This window comes from Ursus americanus, chromosome 8 (genome assembly GCF_024610735.1).
Source record: "Ursus americanus isolate L20-20 chromosome 8, mUrsAme1.1.p, whole genome shotgun sequence".
Taxonomy (NCBI): Eukaryota; Metazoa; Chordata; class Mammalia; order Carnivora; family Ursidae; genus Ursus; species Ursus americanus.
In genome coordinates, this window is record NC_142134.1 from 72,272,716 (window position 1) to 72,293,019 (window position 20,304).

The following is a 20,304-nucleotide window of genomic DNA, read 5'->3' on the forward strand; positions in this document are numbered from 1 at the left end:
TGCCGGAAAGGCACCGCTAACCTTTATGATTTTAGAGAAAGCCCTTGCCAAAAGAAACATCACTAGTTAAAAAAAAAAAAAATCACTCGCTGGAGTCAGTGAACACATAAAGAAAAGCAGAAGTTAAAATTAGTTTGAGAAAGACAAATGAAGCAATTCCAGTTGCTTATTTATCATCAACAGTGTGAGGAAGCTGTATCAATCAGTGCCGTTGGCGGATGCTCACAGAGGTTATCGAACAAAATCAGATTTCAAAACGTAAAAAGGGCGTTGCTACACATTCCATGATTATTCCTGAGAATATGACCTCCAGTTCAGATATTAGAGACCACCGTTCATCAAATGCGTACTGAATACCCACTTACTACGCATCACATCAAAGGGACACAAACTCCGCTCCTGCAGAGCACGCATCCCAGGGGGCAGCCGGACAGAACTAGTAATCAGATAAATACAAGGACAACTGGTACACTACAAAGAGAAAGAAAGGGAACAATGGAACAAAAACTACAGTGGTTAGGAAAATCCTCTCTAGTGAAGTAACATTTAATTCAGTTTATTCTCGAAATATCGGTCAGTGAGTCATTTATTTATTTATTAATAATCTTTCACCCAACAAGGGGTTCAAACTCACAACCCTGAGATCAAGACCTGAGCCGAAATCGAGTCAGATGCTTAACTGACTGAGCCTGAACCCAGGCGTCCCTGGAGTGTCTTTTATTTTTTTTAGATTTTTATTTATTTGAGAGAGAGAGAGAGAACACCAGCAAGAAGGAGGGGCAGAGAGAGGAAGAAGCAGACTCCCTGTTGAGCAGGGAGCCCGAAATTGGACTCTGTCCCAGGACCCTGGGATCATGACTTGAGCCAGAGGCAGACGCCCAACCGTCTGAGCCACCCAGGTGCCCCTGGAGTGTCTTTTAAAACCTAATTCAGATCATATCTTTTCTTCACATAGCCCTTCTTCAATTGCTCTCCATTTCACTGACAAAAACCCAGAGGCCCTATGATGCTACAGAGCCCTTCATGATTTGGTCCCCAAATAGTTCCCTGACCTTCTTTCTTATTACTCTTTCTCCACTTACCTTTAAAATATTCTAAGCCTTATTTATTATCTCTGTCTCTCTGCCAGAACATTAAGTTCCACTATAGAATGACCTTTGCTTTTAGAGACATCCCGATGTCTCTAAAACAGTTCTCGGACTCTAACAGAAGTTCGTTAAATTTTTGTTCAATGAATGTAAAGTTACATTATGATTTTATTAGTATTTAAATATAACAAAAATAAAAATAAAGTTATCGCATACAATGCTATATTAACATCTAAATACAATGCAGAAAAATATCACAAAATAAGAAACACAAAAACAAAAATCAGGGAAGGTTTATTTACTGTGATGGGTGTGCTTGCCTGCTCATAAGTTCATTCCAGTCTGGAACACAGGAGGACAATGCTACCCGCATACCTGCTGCACCATCCCATCCATTTCTTTCCTTTGTTTTTAACTGGGTTAAGACTGAAAACCCTAGCTCACACAAGCTAGTTGTTGTGAATGGTAATAATAGCGGGACACTCTTTCTACTTAGCAGAGGAAAGTCTTCCTTTACCTTAATCCAAAATGCTGATAAACTTAATGTTTCATAATCGCTCTTCAATGTATATGAAGAACTGAGCTGCAATAATTCACTCTCTTCTTCAGGCACCAAGTTTAACTCAATTATTGATTCTGGGTTTCGAAAAGCAAACGGATCTTTTACCCAGCACTTTTCTCTTAATGTTTCAAATTTCTCTTCTGGGAAGAAATGGTTAAAAGTTTGAGACAGAGAAGTGAGATGCAACAATATCTCTAATTTTATTTCTTTCAAAATGTTTTCACTAATAATATTCTCTTCAATATGTTGCAAAAATCTTGGAAACATGTAGTAGCTAGGACGGTTGCTTTTAAGCCTCGCTTGCCATAACAATAACGTCTTTCGGAATCCCTGGATACGTTCGACATGCTGGAATATATCACTATTTTTCCCCTGTAGTTTTAAACTCAGTTCATTAAGAATGCCAAATATATCAGTTAAATATGCCAATTTCATTACCCAAATATCATCTTCAAAAATACTTGCCAAATTAGATTTTTTTTCAATAAGAAAAATGTGAATCTCTTTCCTGAGTTCGTAAACCCTGCTTAGTATCTTCCCGTGAGACAACCAACGGACTTTGGTATGATATAGTAAGTGGGTATGATTAGGTCCAATCTCTGAACAAAATGTTTCAAGAAGCTGGTTATTTAGTGAGCTTCCTTTAATAAAGTTAACAACTTTGACTGCATTTTTCAATACTTCCATGAGATTCTGTGGGATTTCTCTGGATGCTAAAGCTTCACAATGTATAAAACAATGATTCCACACAGCGCCATTATTAGTAACTTCTAGCAATTTTTTAATTACTCTGCTATGTTTTCCCGTTATGCTTGCTGCTCCGTCGCTTGTAATTCCTTTGCAGTTTTTCCAGTTTAGTTTATATTGACCAACAACACACTTTTCTAATTCTGTAAAAATATCTAATCCACTTAGGTGTGAGGTTATATTTAAACAACACAAAAAATCCTCCATAAAATCATCTTGCCATGCATATCTGACATAAACTAAGAGTGTTGTGCAGCTCCCCATATCAGTGCTTTCATCAAGCTGGATTGCAAAATCTATACCAGACCGCAACCGGGCAAGGAGCATTGTTTCTAAATGTTCTGCAATAGTACAAATGCGAAGAGATACTGTGTTATCACTAGTTATCGTTTTTAATTTATCAGCTGATTTGTCGTCAAAAATTGTACGTACCATATCCAGACACGCTGGAAGAATTATTTTTTCGGAAGCTGTGCGAGCCATTTTCTCTTTTACTACTCGATATGCAACTAAGTATGATGATAATAAGGCTTTCTCACTAACGGCCGTAGAACCACCAAGAAACTGTGTTGACAACTTTACATCTTTTTTCTTTCTTTGAAAATATTCAAGAGGCTTATCAATAAGTTCAGCATGCTGAGTTTCTAAGTGTCTTTTTAATTTTGAAGGTTTTAAGCTTTCATTTGCAAGAATATTATTACAAATAACACACTGAGGTCTGTCATTTTCAAAGGGTTTTTCACATTTGATAAAACCGTATTTTAAATAATCTTCATTATAACGTCTTGCACTTACTTTTTTCTTTTTGAAATGTGGCTCAAACGAAGTTGAAGATTGCAAAGTAGAGTCAATATTTTTCTCCATATTGTCACTATTCACATTTCTAGATCCAGGAGTTGAACTTGAACAGGCTTCTGCATATTTCACTTCATTTTTCCTCTTTCTTTTAAAAAAGATATGATCCATTTTAAAAGTAATTTCGATTAAAATGTTTTAACTGCTACTAACAAAAAAAAAAAGAAATTATATATATATATAGTTTAGATAACACCTTTCCAAAAAATGCAGTTTGCAAATACATCTCAGTTGAACATCTCAGAATTCACGTCTAGTTGCAAAGTCATGGTAACATAAAACTAGTCTGCTCACCAACTTTATTATGAAAATTGAACAAGATACCAGTGGACAAAGGATTGAAAAACCATTTCTTAGCCAGTATACATTCTATTCATTATATGCCCTCCATTAATTATCTTTTCACATATTAAAATTGACCTTAGTATTCCTTGCAGCACATTTCTGACAGAGGATTCATGCAAAGCACTTGATACTTTATATTTTCTTTTGTTTTAAAAAGATTTTCATTGTGACTCACAGAACTGATTCCATGACCTACGGATGGGTCACACACAGAATGTGAAAAATACTGATACAGAGACATTTTCCTCTGCTGTGTTGAGCTTGAGTATGTCTGTTTGATGATCAAAGCAGCAAGCTAATGTGCTAGACTGCTGGCTGGTACAGGAACTTTCTTGAAGTGGTAGGTATATATCTTATATTTTCATTCTTGATACTTTTTGATGGCAAGAGTTTTTAAGAATGCCAGTATGGTCAGACCCATTGAGGATCCAAGGAGGCTTTCCATAGCTAGGTCAACTACCAGGCTGTACCTGATGATATATTTTTAGAACTTTATTGGAATGCATCCTTGCCCTGGGAATAAAAGCAGAGATATGACATTAAAACTTTACAATACAGAGAGTATTATTGCCAGCTATGGCAACCTTTGTGACATCTAAGATCATGGGTGCTGAAGCAAAAAGCCTAAAGCTCTTCTCATCACTCTATATCACCTTAGGGCTATTTCTGTAAAGCAAATCACCTAAACCGAAATTGGTAAATAGAAAAAATAATGTTAGTAAAGCCTGCAAGTCAGCATCAGGAGTTGCAAAGTACACTTACAAAGCTGAATACAGCAAGTTCATTCACCGTCATATACTTCCTCTTAGCTCAGTTTGGTTGTCTATCTCACAAGTACAGGTATCCCCCACTTTCTAAAAGTTCGTGTTATGCCATTTCACTTTTAGGACAGACCTACATTAATACCTATTTTTGCTCACTAAAAGAAATCTAAAGAGGATTTTCACTTCTATGAAAAAAGCCATTACCGTACTAATGTAGGTCTTTGGTTAGAAGCATGGTATGAGCTTTCAGAAAGCAGGGGATTTCATAGGAATGCTCTACTTCTGAAGGGGAAACCTGCACTTAATGCAGTGCCTCTTTGATTTTAGCGTATTTGGGTGTTAGCGCTGTAACACAGCACTTCCTTACACACCCTTCCATCAATTGTTTCACCTTTCCAGGGGAAGAGGGTGAAGGCTTATATTTACTGTAATGTTTATTAGAAATTCAATGACTTGGGGCACCAGGGTGGCTCAGTCGGTTGAGCATCTGAATCTTGGTTTGGGCCCAGGTCATGATCTCGGGGTCACAAGATTGATCCTTTGTTGGGCTGCCTGCGCTCAGTGCAGTCTGCTTAGAATTCTTTTCCTCTTCCTCTCCCTCCCTCTCAGCCCCCCCCCAATTCACATCCGCCACATGCACTCTCTCAAACACATAAATAATAGGGCGCCTGCCTTACTCGGTTGGTAAAGCAGCCACTTTTGGCTCAGGTCCTGATCCCAGAGTCCTGGGACTGAGTCCCATGTCTGGCTCCCTTCTCAGTGGGGAGTCGGCTTCTCCCTCTCCTCATGCTCTCTCTTGCTCTTTCAATTAAAGAAATGAAATCTTCAAAAAAATAAACCCACAAATACATAAATAAAATCTTTTTAAAAAGAAATTCAGCGTCTTAGTGTTATTAACTTTTATCAGAATTGTTTGCATTAACTCTATTTTCCTATTATCTGTATTCTTGATGCTGTCTCACTAGTCAAGGAAGAACCGATCATCCCCCAGAACTATCCTAGGGATGGCTGACAGCAAACAGCTGGACCCAGTTTGCACAACTTTCATATGCAAACTAACTGTACCAGAGCCCGCCCTACCTGCACATCCCTACCTCCTCCCCCATTGGGCTCTTACACTCTGGCAATATTTCCCTTGGCCCTAATCATCCCAGGAACAACAATTTTGTTGAAATTAATCAAAAATCCAATTCTAAACCTGATTAGCCTGCTTACCATACCTCACTCATTCCTTCCCTAGAAAATACGCAGACTTTCTCATAATACAGGGTTTTCCAGTTTCCCTTCCACTCCCTCTCCTCCTGACCAAGCCTAGTGTTTCCCCATGTGGCCCTCCTTGCGTGGCTTGGCATGCTCTATCTCCTGTTTCTAGGGATCTGGGAGTATAAAAACTTCCTACTTCGTGACAGCCATTTGTGTGTGTGTCTTACCATGCCTCATTAAAACAAATCCTGAGTACATTTAATTATTTTTTTAAATATTTTTATTTATTTGAGAGAGAGAAAGCAAGAGACAGAGCAGAAGCAGAGTGGGGAGGGGCAGAGTGAGCAGTAGATTCCCAGGCTGAGCGGAGAGCCCAATGTGGGGCTCAGTCCCAGGACCCTGAGATCATGACCCTGAGTCGATGGCAGACGCTTAACCGACTGAGCCACCCAGGCGCCCCCTGAATATATTTTAAATCATTTTTCTTTTGTTATTGCTCTAGTTACAAAGTTATAAAGTGTGGTCCTAATCCTATTTTCCCCATAAGGTATGTTATGTTTTAGTATACATTCTACATTCCATGAGTTCTTCCAGGAAGTCATAGTGTTAAAGCTGAAACACCCATTATCTTAAGATTACTTATTATTACTTGTCTGGTGAATGGATTTCCCCCACTCACTTGAAAGGACTATTGGAATCCCCCAGTTTGGGGGACATACTAAATATTTTTCACTGTGGCTATCACCCATTCTTCACCGAGTGAAACAGAGTGGAGCACACTACACAAGGTACAGGTGTCAAGAATACAGGCAACCTGCAAAAATGTGCTACACATTGTTTGAATGCCATCAATGTTCATCAGCCTGTTGTCATTGTATTTATGGGGGGGGTCTAATTTTTAATAATAAAGCCAGCTTTGAAAGAGGCATCACAGAGAATGGTAACCTTGAAACAAGATGTTCCCAGAGGGAGCCATAGCCTTGGTGATATTCTTCTGTAAGATTTCATTAATTACATCCCTATGGACTTTACTATTAACAATAATTTGACAATAATTGACAAATGGAGGAGATGTATCCATCACAGTGGTATCATACGGAGTATTCACTGCCTTAAAAATCCCCTATGTTCTGCCTATTCATCCCTACCTCCCTCCAATCCCTGGTAATCACTGTTTTTTTTCTGCTGTCTCCAGTTTCACTTTTTCCAGAATGTCATATAGTTGGAATTACACCGTATGTAGCCTTTGCAGATTGACTTCTTTCACCTAGTAATATGCAATTAAGGTTCCTCCACGTCTTTTCATGGCTTGATAGCTCATTTCTTTTTAGCACAGAGTAATATTCCATTGTCTGGATACAAAAGTTTTTTTATTCATTCACCTACTGATAAAGACATCTTGGTTGCTTCTAAATCTTGGCAATTATGAATAAAGCTGCTATAAAAATCAGTGGCAGGTTTTTGTGTGAACGTAATTTTTCAACTCCTTTGGGTAAATACTAAGGAATCTGATTGCTGGATTGTACGTACAGTGTGTTTTTAGTGAGGATCCCAGCAAAGGCTGTTTATGTTTTTGTTGCTGGAGCATACCAAAAATTGTACACACAGATTATGCATCATAGACAAGGTGCAGTTGGTTTTTTGTTTTTGTTTTTTGGTTTTTTTTGGCAATGGTGTCTACATTTGTTAACTCATTCATATTGGCAGATTTCAAATAATGCCAAAAGGACTATTCTAGGATCTCATGAGTTGTGAAGGCCTAGCATGCTACTCAGTTACCCTGTTGGTCTCTCTGATATGAACTGTCAGAAAACAGAACCAAGTTAGAACTGAAGGGTATAGATCTGAAGGTATAGGCAGGGGTAAAGGTGGCTGGTGACATGGGTCACACGATTTAGCGTAATTCAGTGAAAAACAGATGTAGAGAGCTGGTCAAGAGAAATCTCTCTTATTTGGTCAGTTTAGGGTTAGACAACTGTTAAATCTTGAACTTAAGGGCTGAAACTTTATGAGATGGAAAGCTTTACCGGGCATTCTGGAACAATGTTGGAATGCAGCTTTAGGAAGGTGCCAGGAAGGCAGCAGAAGCCACTTGAGAAAACAGCTGTTGCTATAGGAGTAGGATTAAACTGTAATATGCAATAGCACAAAATGCATCACCTTGTCTCTGGGCCAGCACTCTCCTGGCATAGTTTTCTGTTTATAGTAATATAAAGGGTTGGTGCCATAAGGCAGACCTACAAATAGGGACAGAGGTCAGGGTTTATTCGCTAGAAAGGTGGCAGTTTTAGGTGTTGGTTGCCCTAAGAGGGACTTGGAAATAGCAACTTGGCTAGTTATTATAAATGCTTTAACTACAGCTGAGTAGCCTAAATAGCTGGAAATCTACTGTATACAGTACCTGCCTACACTTAGAAAGATGTATATCTGGGAGAGAATTCAGGGACCGGTAGATGCCTTTGACTTCATCTTGGTTAGATGTTTCCTTGAAAGATGACATGTTCCAAATATTTCACCTTGGTCTGAAAAAGGCAAAGCTTTTCTTTGGAGGTCTTATGTCCTATCTTCCAAGAGGTAGTAGGACTAAAGAGTTTATTTCTCTCGGATGTCAGAGCATGGTGTACTAAATTGTTCAAAAAACAACTGCATCTAGGTTTCTTTTTAATGAATAACAAGAGTTGGAGAGAAAGTCACAGTAGCCCTGAAGCAATCTGACTGAGATATATAGCTGCCCTTAATAGGTGAGAGAACAATTACTGACTCTCTTCCTCTCATAATTAAAAGTTCCCACAAGGATGCTCACTTGTTTTAAATACTTCTTTCCCTCTAATAACTCTCATAACACTACAGGTTTTTGTTTGTTTGTTTGTTTTAAGATTTTACTTTTAAGTAATCTCTACACCCAAGACGGGGTTTGAACTTACAACCACAAGATAAAGAGTCACATGTTCTATGGACTGAGCCAGCCAGATGCCCCTGAAACCACTACAATTTTAAGGATAAAATATGCCATGTCTCCCTTTTTTTTTTTTTTTAATTTATTTATTTGACAGAGATAGAGACAGCCAGCGAGAGAGAGAGGGAACACAAGCAGGGGGAGTGGGAGAGGAAGAAGCAGGCTCATAGTGGAGGAGCCTGATGTGGGGCTCGATCCCATAACGCCAGGATCAGGCCCTGAGCCAAAGGCAGACGCTTAACCGCTGTGCCACCCAGGCGCCCCCCTCCCTTTTTTTTTTCATAGATATTCTACCCTATATAGCTAAAGAAAAATGGAGCTAAATATAAGAAAAATGGAGCTAAACATGCTCCGAAGTCTTTTGTTTGCCCTCCTTTTTCTTTACTTGTCTCTGAAAGGTGCCTTAATGGGAAGTCAGAGGAGTTTGGGGAATAGGTTCAAATCTGACCTTTTTGGTCTAAGTTTTGGAGTTTTAATTTGAAGAGACATATCCTTAATTAGAACTCAATGTAAATCAGAGCATATACATATCATAAGATGAGCAAGTACATCCGTGTAACTCCACAGCCCAGATGGACTCTGTTGGGACAGATCCCTTCTGGCCAAACTTAAAATATCATAAATGTGTGCAATGATGCTTAAGACATATGCACTGAGATTGACTGCTATGGATGTACAACCACATTTCCGAGGAATAATGCTCTTTAATCAGCTGTGCTTATGGCTTAGCCATCCTTCAGGACAGAATTTCAATTAAGATGATCAACTATTTACAGTTGAAGGTTTCATTAATATAGTCATGTGATACGGTTTCAGGTTACTGACTTTGCACTAATGAATCTTATCTACCTGCTCAAAGAATGTGTTTGTCATATGGTGGGTACTCAATAAATGTATTTGAAAGAATAAATGAAGGAATGATTGACACTATTTTTAGTATTTTTTTAGTATTTTTACTATTACTATTATCTCATTTGAAAAATAAGTTACAAACTATATTTGAACAATTTAGTAATATGTAAGACAAAGGCTAGTAAAACATATTATCTAAAATAGGATAATCAAAGATATCCTATTTTATAATAAACCATTTATGTTCAGTAGTAGAAAGAATGGTCCTATAAAAAAATAAATGTAAACTATGTTTAGATTTAGCTTATAAAGCTTAATACCTAAATCTACCTAAAAATAACTCATATAAAAATACTAATATCTTATTTATATTATTATAGGTATGAATTATTCTTTTAGACAAAAACTGTCATTTAATCATTCTGGTCTTCTATATTTTTACTACTCCTATTTCAACCCAATTCTCCTTGAGAGTTTATAATTGGCTATGCTCCAGACTCTTGTATTCAAAAAGTATTCTTAAAGAGCTTACTTCCTCTCCTAAATCAGATAATTCACTTACAGTAATAGTAGAGGTAATGTATTAGGGTATAGACCTGGTAGGTGTGGTAATGAAAGCATGGGGAAGTCCTTTTCTTTTCTTTTTTAAGTTTATTTATTTATTAAGTAATCTCTACCCCCAACGTGGGGCTCTAACTCATGACCCCAAGATCAAGAGTCGCATGCTCTTCTGATTCAGCCAGCCAGGCACCCTGGGGTTAGTCCTTCTCTAACTGAAAAAGGATGCAAGGTATCAGTTAAATGGAACACGTTAAGTAGAAAATGGTGCAAGTTTGATAGAGAGGGTATGAAATAGTTATCTAGGAAAGTGGTACTATGAATGGTCTAGGAAAATGTTTCAGGATTTTAAGCTGTATGCATGATTATCTTATATGCTTAATGCAATGATCATTATTGCTATAAGTTTACTAGGTGGTCTTTAATTCCCTGCCACTAATTCTTACCTCTTACATTACATGTTATCTCTCATGGTGTTATGAATATTATCCTCTAAAAATACAGCAATTATATATATATATATATATATATATATATATATATATATATATATATATATATATAATTTTTTTTTTTTTTTTAAGTAAACTCTACCCTGAATGTGGGGCTCAAACTCATGACCTGGAGGTTAAGAGTAGCATGCTCTACCAACTGAGCCAAACAGGCACTCTTAAAAATACAGCTTTGATCAGTTTCCTCATAATTCAAAAACCGCTAATGGTTCTGAGCTGGTGCATTCTCCTCAGGACAATATCCTTTAAATCTAAGCCTCATCTTATCTTTCTAGGTATCTCCTTCATCCCATACCTTCAAACAATTCTACATTTTAAGTTCTAAGACTATCGAAGTTCTTGAAATATATCATGCGTTTCCACGAATTTGCTTCTGACTAGTATTCTGTTTGTATGGACTACCCCTAAGTCATTTGAAATCCTATTCATTCTTGAAATGTTTTAGCTCAAATGCTATAGCATCTATCGACTCAACTAACGTTTAAGTATTTACAATGTACCAAGCACTGGGCAAACAAAGCAAAAAAAAAAAAAAAGATAGTGAAAAAGTAATATATGGAAATACCTGTTCAGCTGTTATGATGAATGAACCAGAGTTACAACACACTGACAAATCTTAAGAACAACATTAAGAAAACAAGCAAACTGCAAAAGGATATCACATTACTGATTGTTAAAATCATGCAAAACAGTACTAAATATGAAATTAAAATTAAACATAAAGGTGCTTGGGGGAGTGGTTACCTTGGTCAAGAGGGAACAGAATGAGATTGCGTAGAGCAGACAAAGGACTTCAATTTATTTTATCAACAATTTATGTAATTTGTTTCTCCAGTGAGATGGCAAGTACACAATGTATGAGTTAGACTTTTGTTTCTATCTTTTGTCTAAAATATTCTACTTTTTAAAAGAATCTACAAGACTTGATTCCCTCCTGCAGGCATTGCAGATCTGTCTCATAACCAGTAACTTAATTCTTGCACTCTCTTTTGTTTCCCTTTACACATATTAGTGCAGTAGACCTTAAGGGTAGGGAGTTCCAGGTATCATCACCTCTGGATATATTCGCACGTTATCCTCTTCAGCAGATTCCTGTTCCCTCCCGCGCTCTCAGGCCCAAATAGGCCGCCTCTAAGAATTTCAGCCTGACCCTTTCAGCCGACCTTAGAACAGCTCCGCTCAAATCCCGGACTGCTGTTCCCCTTCCCCCGGGACACCTCAATTCGTCTCCTGAGCAAAACCAGAATGTGCTTCCCCCAACGAACCCCGGAGTATCGCCCCTTAGCAGTCTTTGGTCCACTCCTAGCACAGGCTGCCTTTCTCCTCACCTCCAGCCCAGCGCCGCAAGCCTCCCGTTTCGCCCGTCAAGCGGCGATTCAGCGCGTCCCCCCATTCCCTACACAACACCACTTCCGGCCTAACCTTGGCACCCACAAACGTCTCATTTCCAACCGGAAAAGCTGGTTCGGTCCTCTGCGCAAGCGCAAAACCGGGGGCCGGGTCGCAGCTTCTTGTCCAAACGCTCGCGCGACAGTCTCGCGGTTTTTCCTTCCCCTGCGGGGTTTTTTTTGAACTGTGTGGCGCTAATTCCAACTTGACAGCGTAATTCCAACTTGCGTGCTTGGCTGCAGGCTGACCCGAGCCTGAGGCGACTTTGTACACTTGACCTGCGGTCCGTAGGACCCCTGCAGCCCGGAGCGGACCAGGCTCGTCCCGGCCGGGTCCCGGCACCATGGGGGCGGAGAAGAAGTTGCTGCCGATCAAGGAGGCCTTTCAGCTGGCGCAGCAGCCGCACCAGAACCAGGCGAAGCTGGTGGTGGCGCTGAGCCGCACCTATCGCACGGTAAGCCCGGCCCCGGGCCTAGGCCGCCGCCCCTCGCCCTCCCCGGACCAGCGTCCCCCAGGGGCCTCGCGTGGCCCTCCGGACTCCAACGTTCTGAACCTTCCCGGCCCAGTTCGGAGAGGTCTGGAGACCTGAGCGAGGTCGCACGGGCACCCCTTCTCCCCAGCGGCCTCCGGCGCGGACCCCCGAGTGACCCGTGAGCGCACGCAGATCCTGACAGTCTTTATAAGAGGATTGTAGGGAATTTTGAATTTTAGTACCGTTTTACCTGGTTTACTTATTTAGAGACCCATATTGTATTTAATGATCACAGTCTTGTGTCTCTTCAAGTTAACAGTTCACTAATTTTTAACATAAATCTGCATTTCATTAACCAGTTTTAAAAGATAAATATGCATTTATATTTCTTCCCTGTAATGATTTTAACAAAACACACTTCTTTATTATTGACAAAATCAGTCAGTGCAAATAAGTGCATCTTTGTTACAAGCCAGCTATTTTTCAGGTTGATATACTTAATTGCCTTTTATTATCATCTTAAGAAATAAAAAAATAGAAAAAAGCGTTTCTTTCTCTCAAGCTCATTTCCTTATTTGGCAGGATTACACAAAGAGTTAAAAAAACTGTTTCTTTCACTGGATTTTCAAAACTTTTTTTGATTAGTAAATATTTTACATGCTCAAAGTACATAGAAAAAAATGCACCGAGAAGACTCACTCCTTTCCTAGTCCCCATCCAGTACTGTCCCTCATAGTCTTTTACAGCTAACCATTTTTAATTAGTTTCTTGTTTATCCTTCAGGTCTTCACGCAAATACAAGCAAATGTGAGTATGCGTTCTTATTTCCCTTCATTCCTCCTTCAATATTTTCTACATTGTTCTGCACTTTGCTTTTTTCATTTAATAGTATATTCTGGATACTCCTTATCACTGTCTAGTTAGATTTCCTCATTCATTTTTGTTTTTTTAAACTGTCACATAGTCCATTTTGTGGACATACTCCAATTTATAGCCAACGCACTATAAGTACACATTTGTGTTGTTTCCAGTCTTTACATATTAGAAACGAGATATATATCTATATATAGATATATAGATATATATCTATATATATATATTTTTTAAGTAGCCTGTGTGCCCAACGTTGAGGGCTCAAACTCACAACCCCGAGATCAAAGAGTGGCATGCTCTACTGACTGAGCCAGCCAGGCACCCCTAGAAACATTGTTTTAATGAATACATGTTTCCTACATTTGCAAGGGTAACTGTCAGCTTGTCTGCAGAGAATTGCTGGGTCAAAGAGGAAATGTATTTGTAAATGTGATAATTACAGTTGCCCTTTATAGAGTGGTCCATTCTATAGTCCCAGCAGCCAAGTATGAGAGGCATTTTTTTTTTTTTTGAGGGTGTTTGGGAACCACTGAAATATAATTGGTGGGATTTTTTTTTTTTTTTTTAGGATTTTATCTATTTGACAGAGAGAGGACACAAGCATGGGGAGTGGTAGGCAGAGGGAGATGATGAGCAGAGAGCCTGACGAGGGCCTCAATCACAGGAGCCTGGAATCATGACCTGAGCAGAAGGCAGATACTTAACTGACTGAGCCACCCAGGAACTCCTGGGGGGATGTTTTTGATAGATAAGAAAATTTATAAGTAAAAGCCTGAATAGTGTAGGAATAGGAGTTACAATGATAAATGATATATCAAAAAGAAATTGCTGTGTTATAGGAAGGCGAAATTATAAAAGGCAGTGTTGAATTGACATCAGTGGGGTTTTTCTTTCCTTTTTTTTTTTTTTTTTAACTGAACTGTATTTGTCTTTGGTGCGTTTTTCTAAATAGACCGAAGGATGTGTAGAAAAATCAAATCTTTTGTAAACAAAATCTTTTGCTGCTTTCCTCCATAACAGAATTAACTCAAAAACAGGAGAGACACAAGTAAATGATTACCCAAGTCTGTTTTCCTTAATCATTTCTTCTTCTGGATAGATGATTACAAGTTATTAAGGAATAAAGATTTTAGTTTAATAAATTATTATTTTGGGGAGTCTTAGGTCAGTGCTAGGAATAAAGACATCAATGTAGTTTGTAAAGGACTGGTTTTATATATCTGGTTATCAGTAAAACATTTTTTCAGGAGGCATTTGTTCATACCTTAAATACATTATGATAGTCTGTAAATATGAAATCTGCAGCAGAGCAAGAAATAGAATTTGCACCAGTTTATTACTTCATTTAGCCAAATAGAAGGAAGATGAAGACAGCAACATTTCAAGTTATTTTAATTATTTTACTTTCTCTTGAAAATACTATGCAAGTTTTGTCAATTTTTATTAACATTTACAATGAGTGTATGTATCATCTAAAAATTTACTGGGTTGAAAGCCTTAAGGGCTTTTATAATTTAGAGAAAAGACAGCTAGGGTTCTAAATTTATATGTGATGATAAATAGGGGCACCTGGGTAGGTCATGATCTCAGGGTCATGAGATGGAGCCCCACATCGGGCTCCCTTCTGCCGAGTCTGCTCTTCTCTCTCTCTCTCTCTCTCTCACTCAAATAAATAAAGGCTTTCAAAAAATAAAATATGTGTGATGGTAAGTATGTTTATGGTATATGTACATGCATACACATTTATGTCACATGAAAGTCACCTCGTACATTTTTTTCTGCAGGATAAATATTACAATCAAAAGCTAATTTACTATATAATGCTAGATTTACTTTATTTACTTACTATAATGCTAGCTTTAATTTAAAAAACTTAAGAACCAGTTTCAGGTAAATGTATTTAAATGAGCACTCTACTTAGGAAAGAAGTTAAATTTTGGTCCAAAAATTATTGCATTCTTGTTATTTGGCAAATATTATTTCAGGTAAGGGTTATTTTGAGACTGTATTAAATGCATGTGTAGTATACCTGTGACTATGAATGAAATTAACATAGCTTTTTTCTTTTTTCTGGTTTTTTTTTTTTTTTTTTTGCATAAATTGTACTTTCCTCATGAGTTATTATTAAATTCTAGAATTCTGAACTTGGAGAAAATCAGATGGTTGTCATTACGCCTCCTGGGAATAGTTTGATTTTTTTTTTTTCCTTTTCCTTTTCAGGACTGAGGCAAATAGCAGTGAAGTTCAGTGTTTGTTGTGCCAGATTCTAAATAAGTTCTTGGGAAATATGCTGGAAAAAGGCCAGATTGATAATGTTTTGTGCATTAAATGGATGAAGCTCTTCTTATTAGACTGTGAGATAAAATTCCAAACGTGAGGATACAGGCAGTCGTGGCTCTTTCAAGACTTAAGATGTATGGGTAATGATTGCCCCATGGTTAAAGGTATGTGCTACTTCATAGATTTTGTTTGATTTAAATGTACAGTAGTCGAATTTTTCCTTATTAAATATATAATATATAATAAGAGAGAAGAGTGTGTGATACATGCACACATCCCATTTAAAGATACATTGTTTCAATAGCAATCCTTTGATACCAGATGGGTATCCTATAATTTAAGTACCCAGAATTAGAGCAGACCCACAGGTCAAGCAAGGGTTTACTCCCACAAGACTGCCCCCACTTCAGATACCAGCCACAAGTCCCAGGTATCCCCAAACTACTTGCACTTCTACCTACCTAACTACAAATTTGGGGGATTCCCATGACCACCACACCCCCTCCTAAGGTATAAAAATTCTCTAGAATGACTGACAGAATTCAAGTAAGTGCTGTGCTTACTATTAGAGTTTTATTGTAAAGGATACAACTGCAACAGCCAAATGGAAGAGATACATAGGGCAAAGTATGGGAGACAGGGAGTGCAGAGCTTCCATGACCTGTGTGGGTATCCCACCTTCCCAGCACATTGATGTGTTCACCAACCTAGAAGCTTGAGCCTGGTTGTTTCAGGGTTTTTTATGAGATTTCATTAAGTAGGGATGTTGGATTAAATCATTGGCTATTTGAACTCAATCTCTAGTCCCTCTCCCCTACCTGAAAATAAGGGAATGGGCCTGAAAATTCCAGCCCTGTAATCACCTAATTAGCTTTTCAGGTGATGAGCTTCCCTCCTGAAGCTATCTAGGGACCTCTAACCCCCACCTTGAGTCACCACATTACCATAAACTCCAGTAAAGTTGAGAGGGATTCCAGAATAACAAAGACACTCCTTTCACTCAGGACATGCCAAGGTTTTTTGAACTCTGAACCAGGGACAAAGATCAAATACATTTTTTTATTACTCCATAAAAGAATAATAAAATGGACACATATACGAAGTTAAGAAATGGAATGCTGAGGTACCTTTTTAACTGTCTTGTGCCTTTTTCTGAATGTATTTCCCCTTCCTTCCTTTCCAGAAGAAAACACTATCCTGAATTTTGTGTTACTCATTACGCCTGTCTTGACCCCAGGACCCCAGGATAATGACCCGAGCCAAAGGCAGATGCTTAGCCAACTGAGCTACCCATGCACCCCATGAACTAAGCTTCTATCAGCATTATCAAACATGTGGAAGAATTTTTCTGGCCAATAATGCCTAGAGGCAGTGTTAGGGACTGAGTTGTGTGTCCACAAAATTCATATGTTGAAGCCCTAACTCCCAATACCTCAGAATGTGACTGTGTGTGGAGATAGGGTCTTTAAAGAGGTGATTAAGTAAAAGTAAGGCCTTTGAGAGGGGGCCCTCATCCAATTTGACTGGTGTTTTATAAGAAAAGGAAATTAGAACATGTCCATGTAGAGAGGAAGGGCCATGTGAGGGCCCTGCAAGAGGACATCTATCTACAGCCAAGAAAAGAGGCCTCAAGAACCCAAACCTGTCGATGCTTTGATCTTTGGACTTCTAGCTTCCAAAACCAAGAAAATAAATTTCTGTTTTTTAAGTCACCTAGTCTATAGGATTTTTGTTATGGCAACCCCAGTAAACTAATAAAGTTAGAATTATTAGATGGTAGGATTATGTACATGTTCAGCTTAATTAATAATTCTGATATTTTTCTAAAGTAATTGGACTAATTTGCAATTCTACTAGCAGTGTATGAGAATTCTTGTTCTGCATTCTTGCCCAAATATGATACTGTCAGACTTTCACTTTTTCTAGTCTGGTAGGGGAGGAATGAAAATACTAACGGTCATTTTAATTGCATTTTCCTGACAAGAGTTGAATATCTTCATGTGTTTCTTGTTTCTATATCAATAAAATGCCTTTTATATCTTTGTCCACTTCTTTGTTGTGCCATGTTTTTTACTGATGGATAGAAGTTAATTTTAATGAGAGTAAGATTTATCCTTTAATGGCCTGTCCTCTTTTTTTCTTATTTAAGAAATTCTTCCCACCCCCAGAGTATTAAAAAAGATATTCTCTCAATTTTTTTCTGAATGTTTACATTTGAATCCTTCTACCTGGAATTTTTTTTTAATGTTTGGTTTGAGGGAAGTATATAATTTCATTTCCCCCATGTTAATAACAGTTGGCCCAGGCCTATTTATTGAATTGTCTTTTATTTTTCCTCAGCTGATCAACAGTGGCAGCTTTGTCATACATCAGAAGTCTGCATGGAATGTGGTCCTCTTTCTGGTCTCTCGGTTATAATTTTTGTCTACCACTAGACCAGCATGACATTACCTCCCCCTCTTTCTTTTAAAGAGAAAGAGTTTGCGGGGGTGGGGGAGTCGGTGGGGGAGAGAGATAATCTTAAACAGGTGGAGCCCAACATGGGACTCGATCTCACAACCTTGAGATTACTACCTGAGCCAAAATCAAGAGTCAGACGCTTAACCGACTGAGCCACCCAGGTACCCCTACATCGCTTTTTTTTTTTTTTTTAAGATTTTATTTGTGTGAGAGAGAAGGAGATCATGAGTAGGGGGGAGGGGTAGAGGGAGAAGCAGATTCCCTGCTGAGCAGGGAGCCGGATGCGGGGCTCAATCCCAAGACCCTGAGGTCATGACCTGAGCTGAAGGCAGACACTTAACTGATTGAGCCACCCAGGTGCCCCCACATTGTCTTAATTATTATGTTTTTGTAATCTTAATATCTGGTAGTATTTCAAAAATTTTTGATTTAAATGATATATGACATATAGTTATTTAACCATCAACATGTACATGATCCTGAAACTGTCAAATGTGGGAGTAGAGCTGAATAATTATATTTAAGCATAGGAAATGCGTTTTGCTCCAAAGATTAAAAATTCTTTTCAAGGCAACACAATTAAAATCAAACTAATGGGACTTTTAAAAGCCATTTCTAATATGGGACTCAAGTTTGGGGTATTTTCGATGGGGTTTTAGGTGAAAAAAGATGGTGGGCCATGAGTTGATAATTATTGAAGCTGATTTAGTGTATTAATTTTATAGGTTTCACTGGTTTATATTCTTTTTCCTTTTTTTTTAAAAGACTTTATTTGAGAGAGAGAGAGCCCGAGCATAGAAGGAGAGGGAGAAACAGACTCCCTGCTGAGCGGAGAGCCTGACTTGGAACTGGATCCCTAGAACCCTGAGATCATGACCTGAGCTGAAGTCAGACACTTAACCCACTGACTTCTCAGGTGCCCCAGTGGTTTATTTTCTTAACAGATACAGAATGCATCACTTGTTAGATAATTATATTGGGTCCTTTCTACTTTGTCTTTTTGTTTCTTAAGATTTTGTACTTAGCTCAGATAATTCCATGTCTTCAGCAGGCTAGTGATAACATCATGTCACATGTACATAAAGTTAATAGATTCGAAAATCATCCTTCTTTCTTACTATTATGAAAAATTTCAAAGCAAAGAATAATAAAATGAACTATTATCAATATTTGGCCAATTTTCTGTTCCTTGCCCCCTGAATACCTCCATCCCCCATATACACACACACATATACATACTTCCTGCACCCTACTCTCCGCTCGAACTATTTTAAATCTTGGCCATCATAGCATTTCATCTAATATCCAGTGTTCATGTTTTTTTTCTTTCTTTCTTTCTTTCTTTCTTTCTTTCTTTCTTTCTTTCTTTCTTTCTTTCTTTCTCTTCTTTCTTTCTCTTCCTTCCTTCCTTCCTTCCTTTCTTTCTTTCTTTCTTTCTTTCTTTCTTTCTTTCTTTCTTTCTCTTCTTTCTTTCTCTTCCTTTCTTTCTTTCTTTCTTTCTTTCTTTCTTTCTTTCTTTCTTTCTTTCTTTCTCTCTCTCTCTCTCTCTCTCTTTCTTTCAATTTTATTTCATTTATTTGACAGAGAGAGAGACAGCCAGTGAGAGAGGGAACACCAGCAGGGGGAGTGGGAGAGGAAGAAGCAGGCTCCCAGGGGAGCAGGGAGCTCCATCCCAGGACTCTGGGATCACGCCCTGAGCTGAAGGCAAACGCTAAAGGACTGAGCCACCCAGGCGCCCCAATGTTTTTCTAATTTTCTAAAAAAAAAATGTCTTCACCCTTGTTTCTTTGAATTGGAATCTAAACCATGTCCATACATTTCATGCGATTAATATTTCTTACCATATCTTATAATACATAATAGGCTGTCTTTGCCTCCTTGACATTTATTTGTTGTAGAGATTAGGTCATTTGTCTAGTTGAATTTTTCATATCCTGGATTGAACTGATTTTATCCTCATACTATCACTCAAACTATTCTATCATGTATTTCCAATAAACTGATAGTTAAGTTGGGTTGTTTTTTTTTTTTAAGATTTTATTTATTTGACAGGCAGCGAGAGAGGGAACACAAGCAGGGGGAGTGGGAGAGGGAGAAGCAGGCTTCCCAGGGAGCAGGGAGCCCTACGCTGGGCTAGGTCCGAGAACGCTGGGATCATGACCTGAGCTGAAGGCAGATGCTTAATGACTGAGCCACCCAGGCGCCTGTGATAGTTAAGTTTAAATGATGGCTACATTAAAGTTTTAACTTTGGGAAGGTGGGGGAGTTAAAAATACTGATCTAGTGGTTTATAAACAAACATTCTGTTATGTTGATATCAGGAGGAGAAATACTGATAACATTTTTGAAACGGCATCCTAATATATATGAATTATGGATTACAAAGCA

General features: G+C 38.3%; 1 protein-coding gene and 1 long non-coding RNA gene across 4 annotated transcripts; one reads left to right on the top strand and one right to left on the bottom strand.

Annotated features, from left to right (window-relative positions):
* Window positions 1-1,365: 1,365 nt before the first annotated feature.
* Window positions 1,366-11,941, bottom strand: ZBED11 (zinc finger BED-type containing 11). 3 transcript variants are annotated; one of them, XM_087864262.1, is made up of 2 exons: window positions 11,865-11,941; window positions 1,366-4,110 (listed from the first exon to the last, which is right to left on the bottom strand). In XM_087864262.1, the coding sequence occupies exon 2, from the start codon at window positions 3,361-3,363 to the stop codon at window positions 1,387-1,389; it is 1,977 nt and encodes a 658-aa protein (XP_087720388.1). In that variant the 5' UTR covers window positions 3,364-4,110; window positions 11,865-11,941; the 3' UTR covers window positions 1,366-1,386. The 3 variants fall into 3 exon arrangements, with proteins under 3 accessions (XP_087720388.1, XP_087720387.1, XP_045627332.2); XM_087864261.1 differs by having other exon boundaries at window positions 1,366-3,340; window positions 11,771-11,929; XM_045771376.2 differs by having other exon boundaries at window positions 11,771-11,913.
* A 60-nt stretch (window positions 11,942-12,001) lies between these two features.
* LOC123775811 (uncharacterized) lies at window positions 12,002-17,504 on the top strand. Its single transcript, XR_006775168.2, has 4 exons — window positions 12,002-12,285; window positions 13,087-13,110; window positions 15,397-15,620; window positions 16,640-17,504. It is a non-coding gene; the product is annotated as an uncharacterized LOC123775811 (long non-coding RNA).
* Window positions 17,505-20,304: the final 2,800 nt, after the last annotated feature.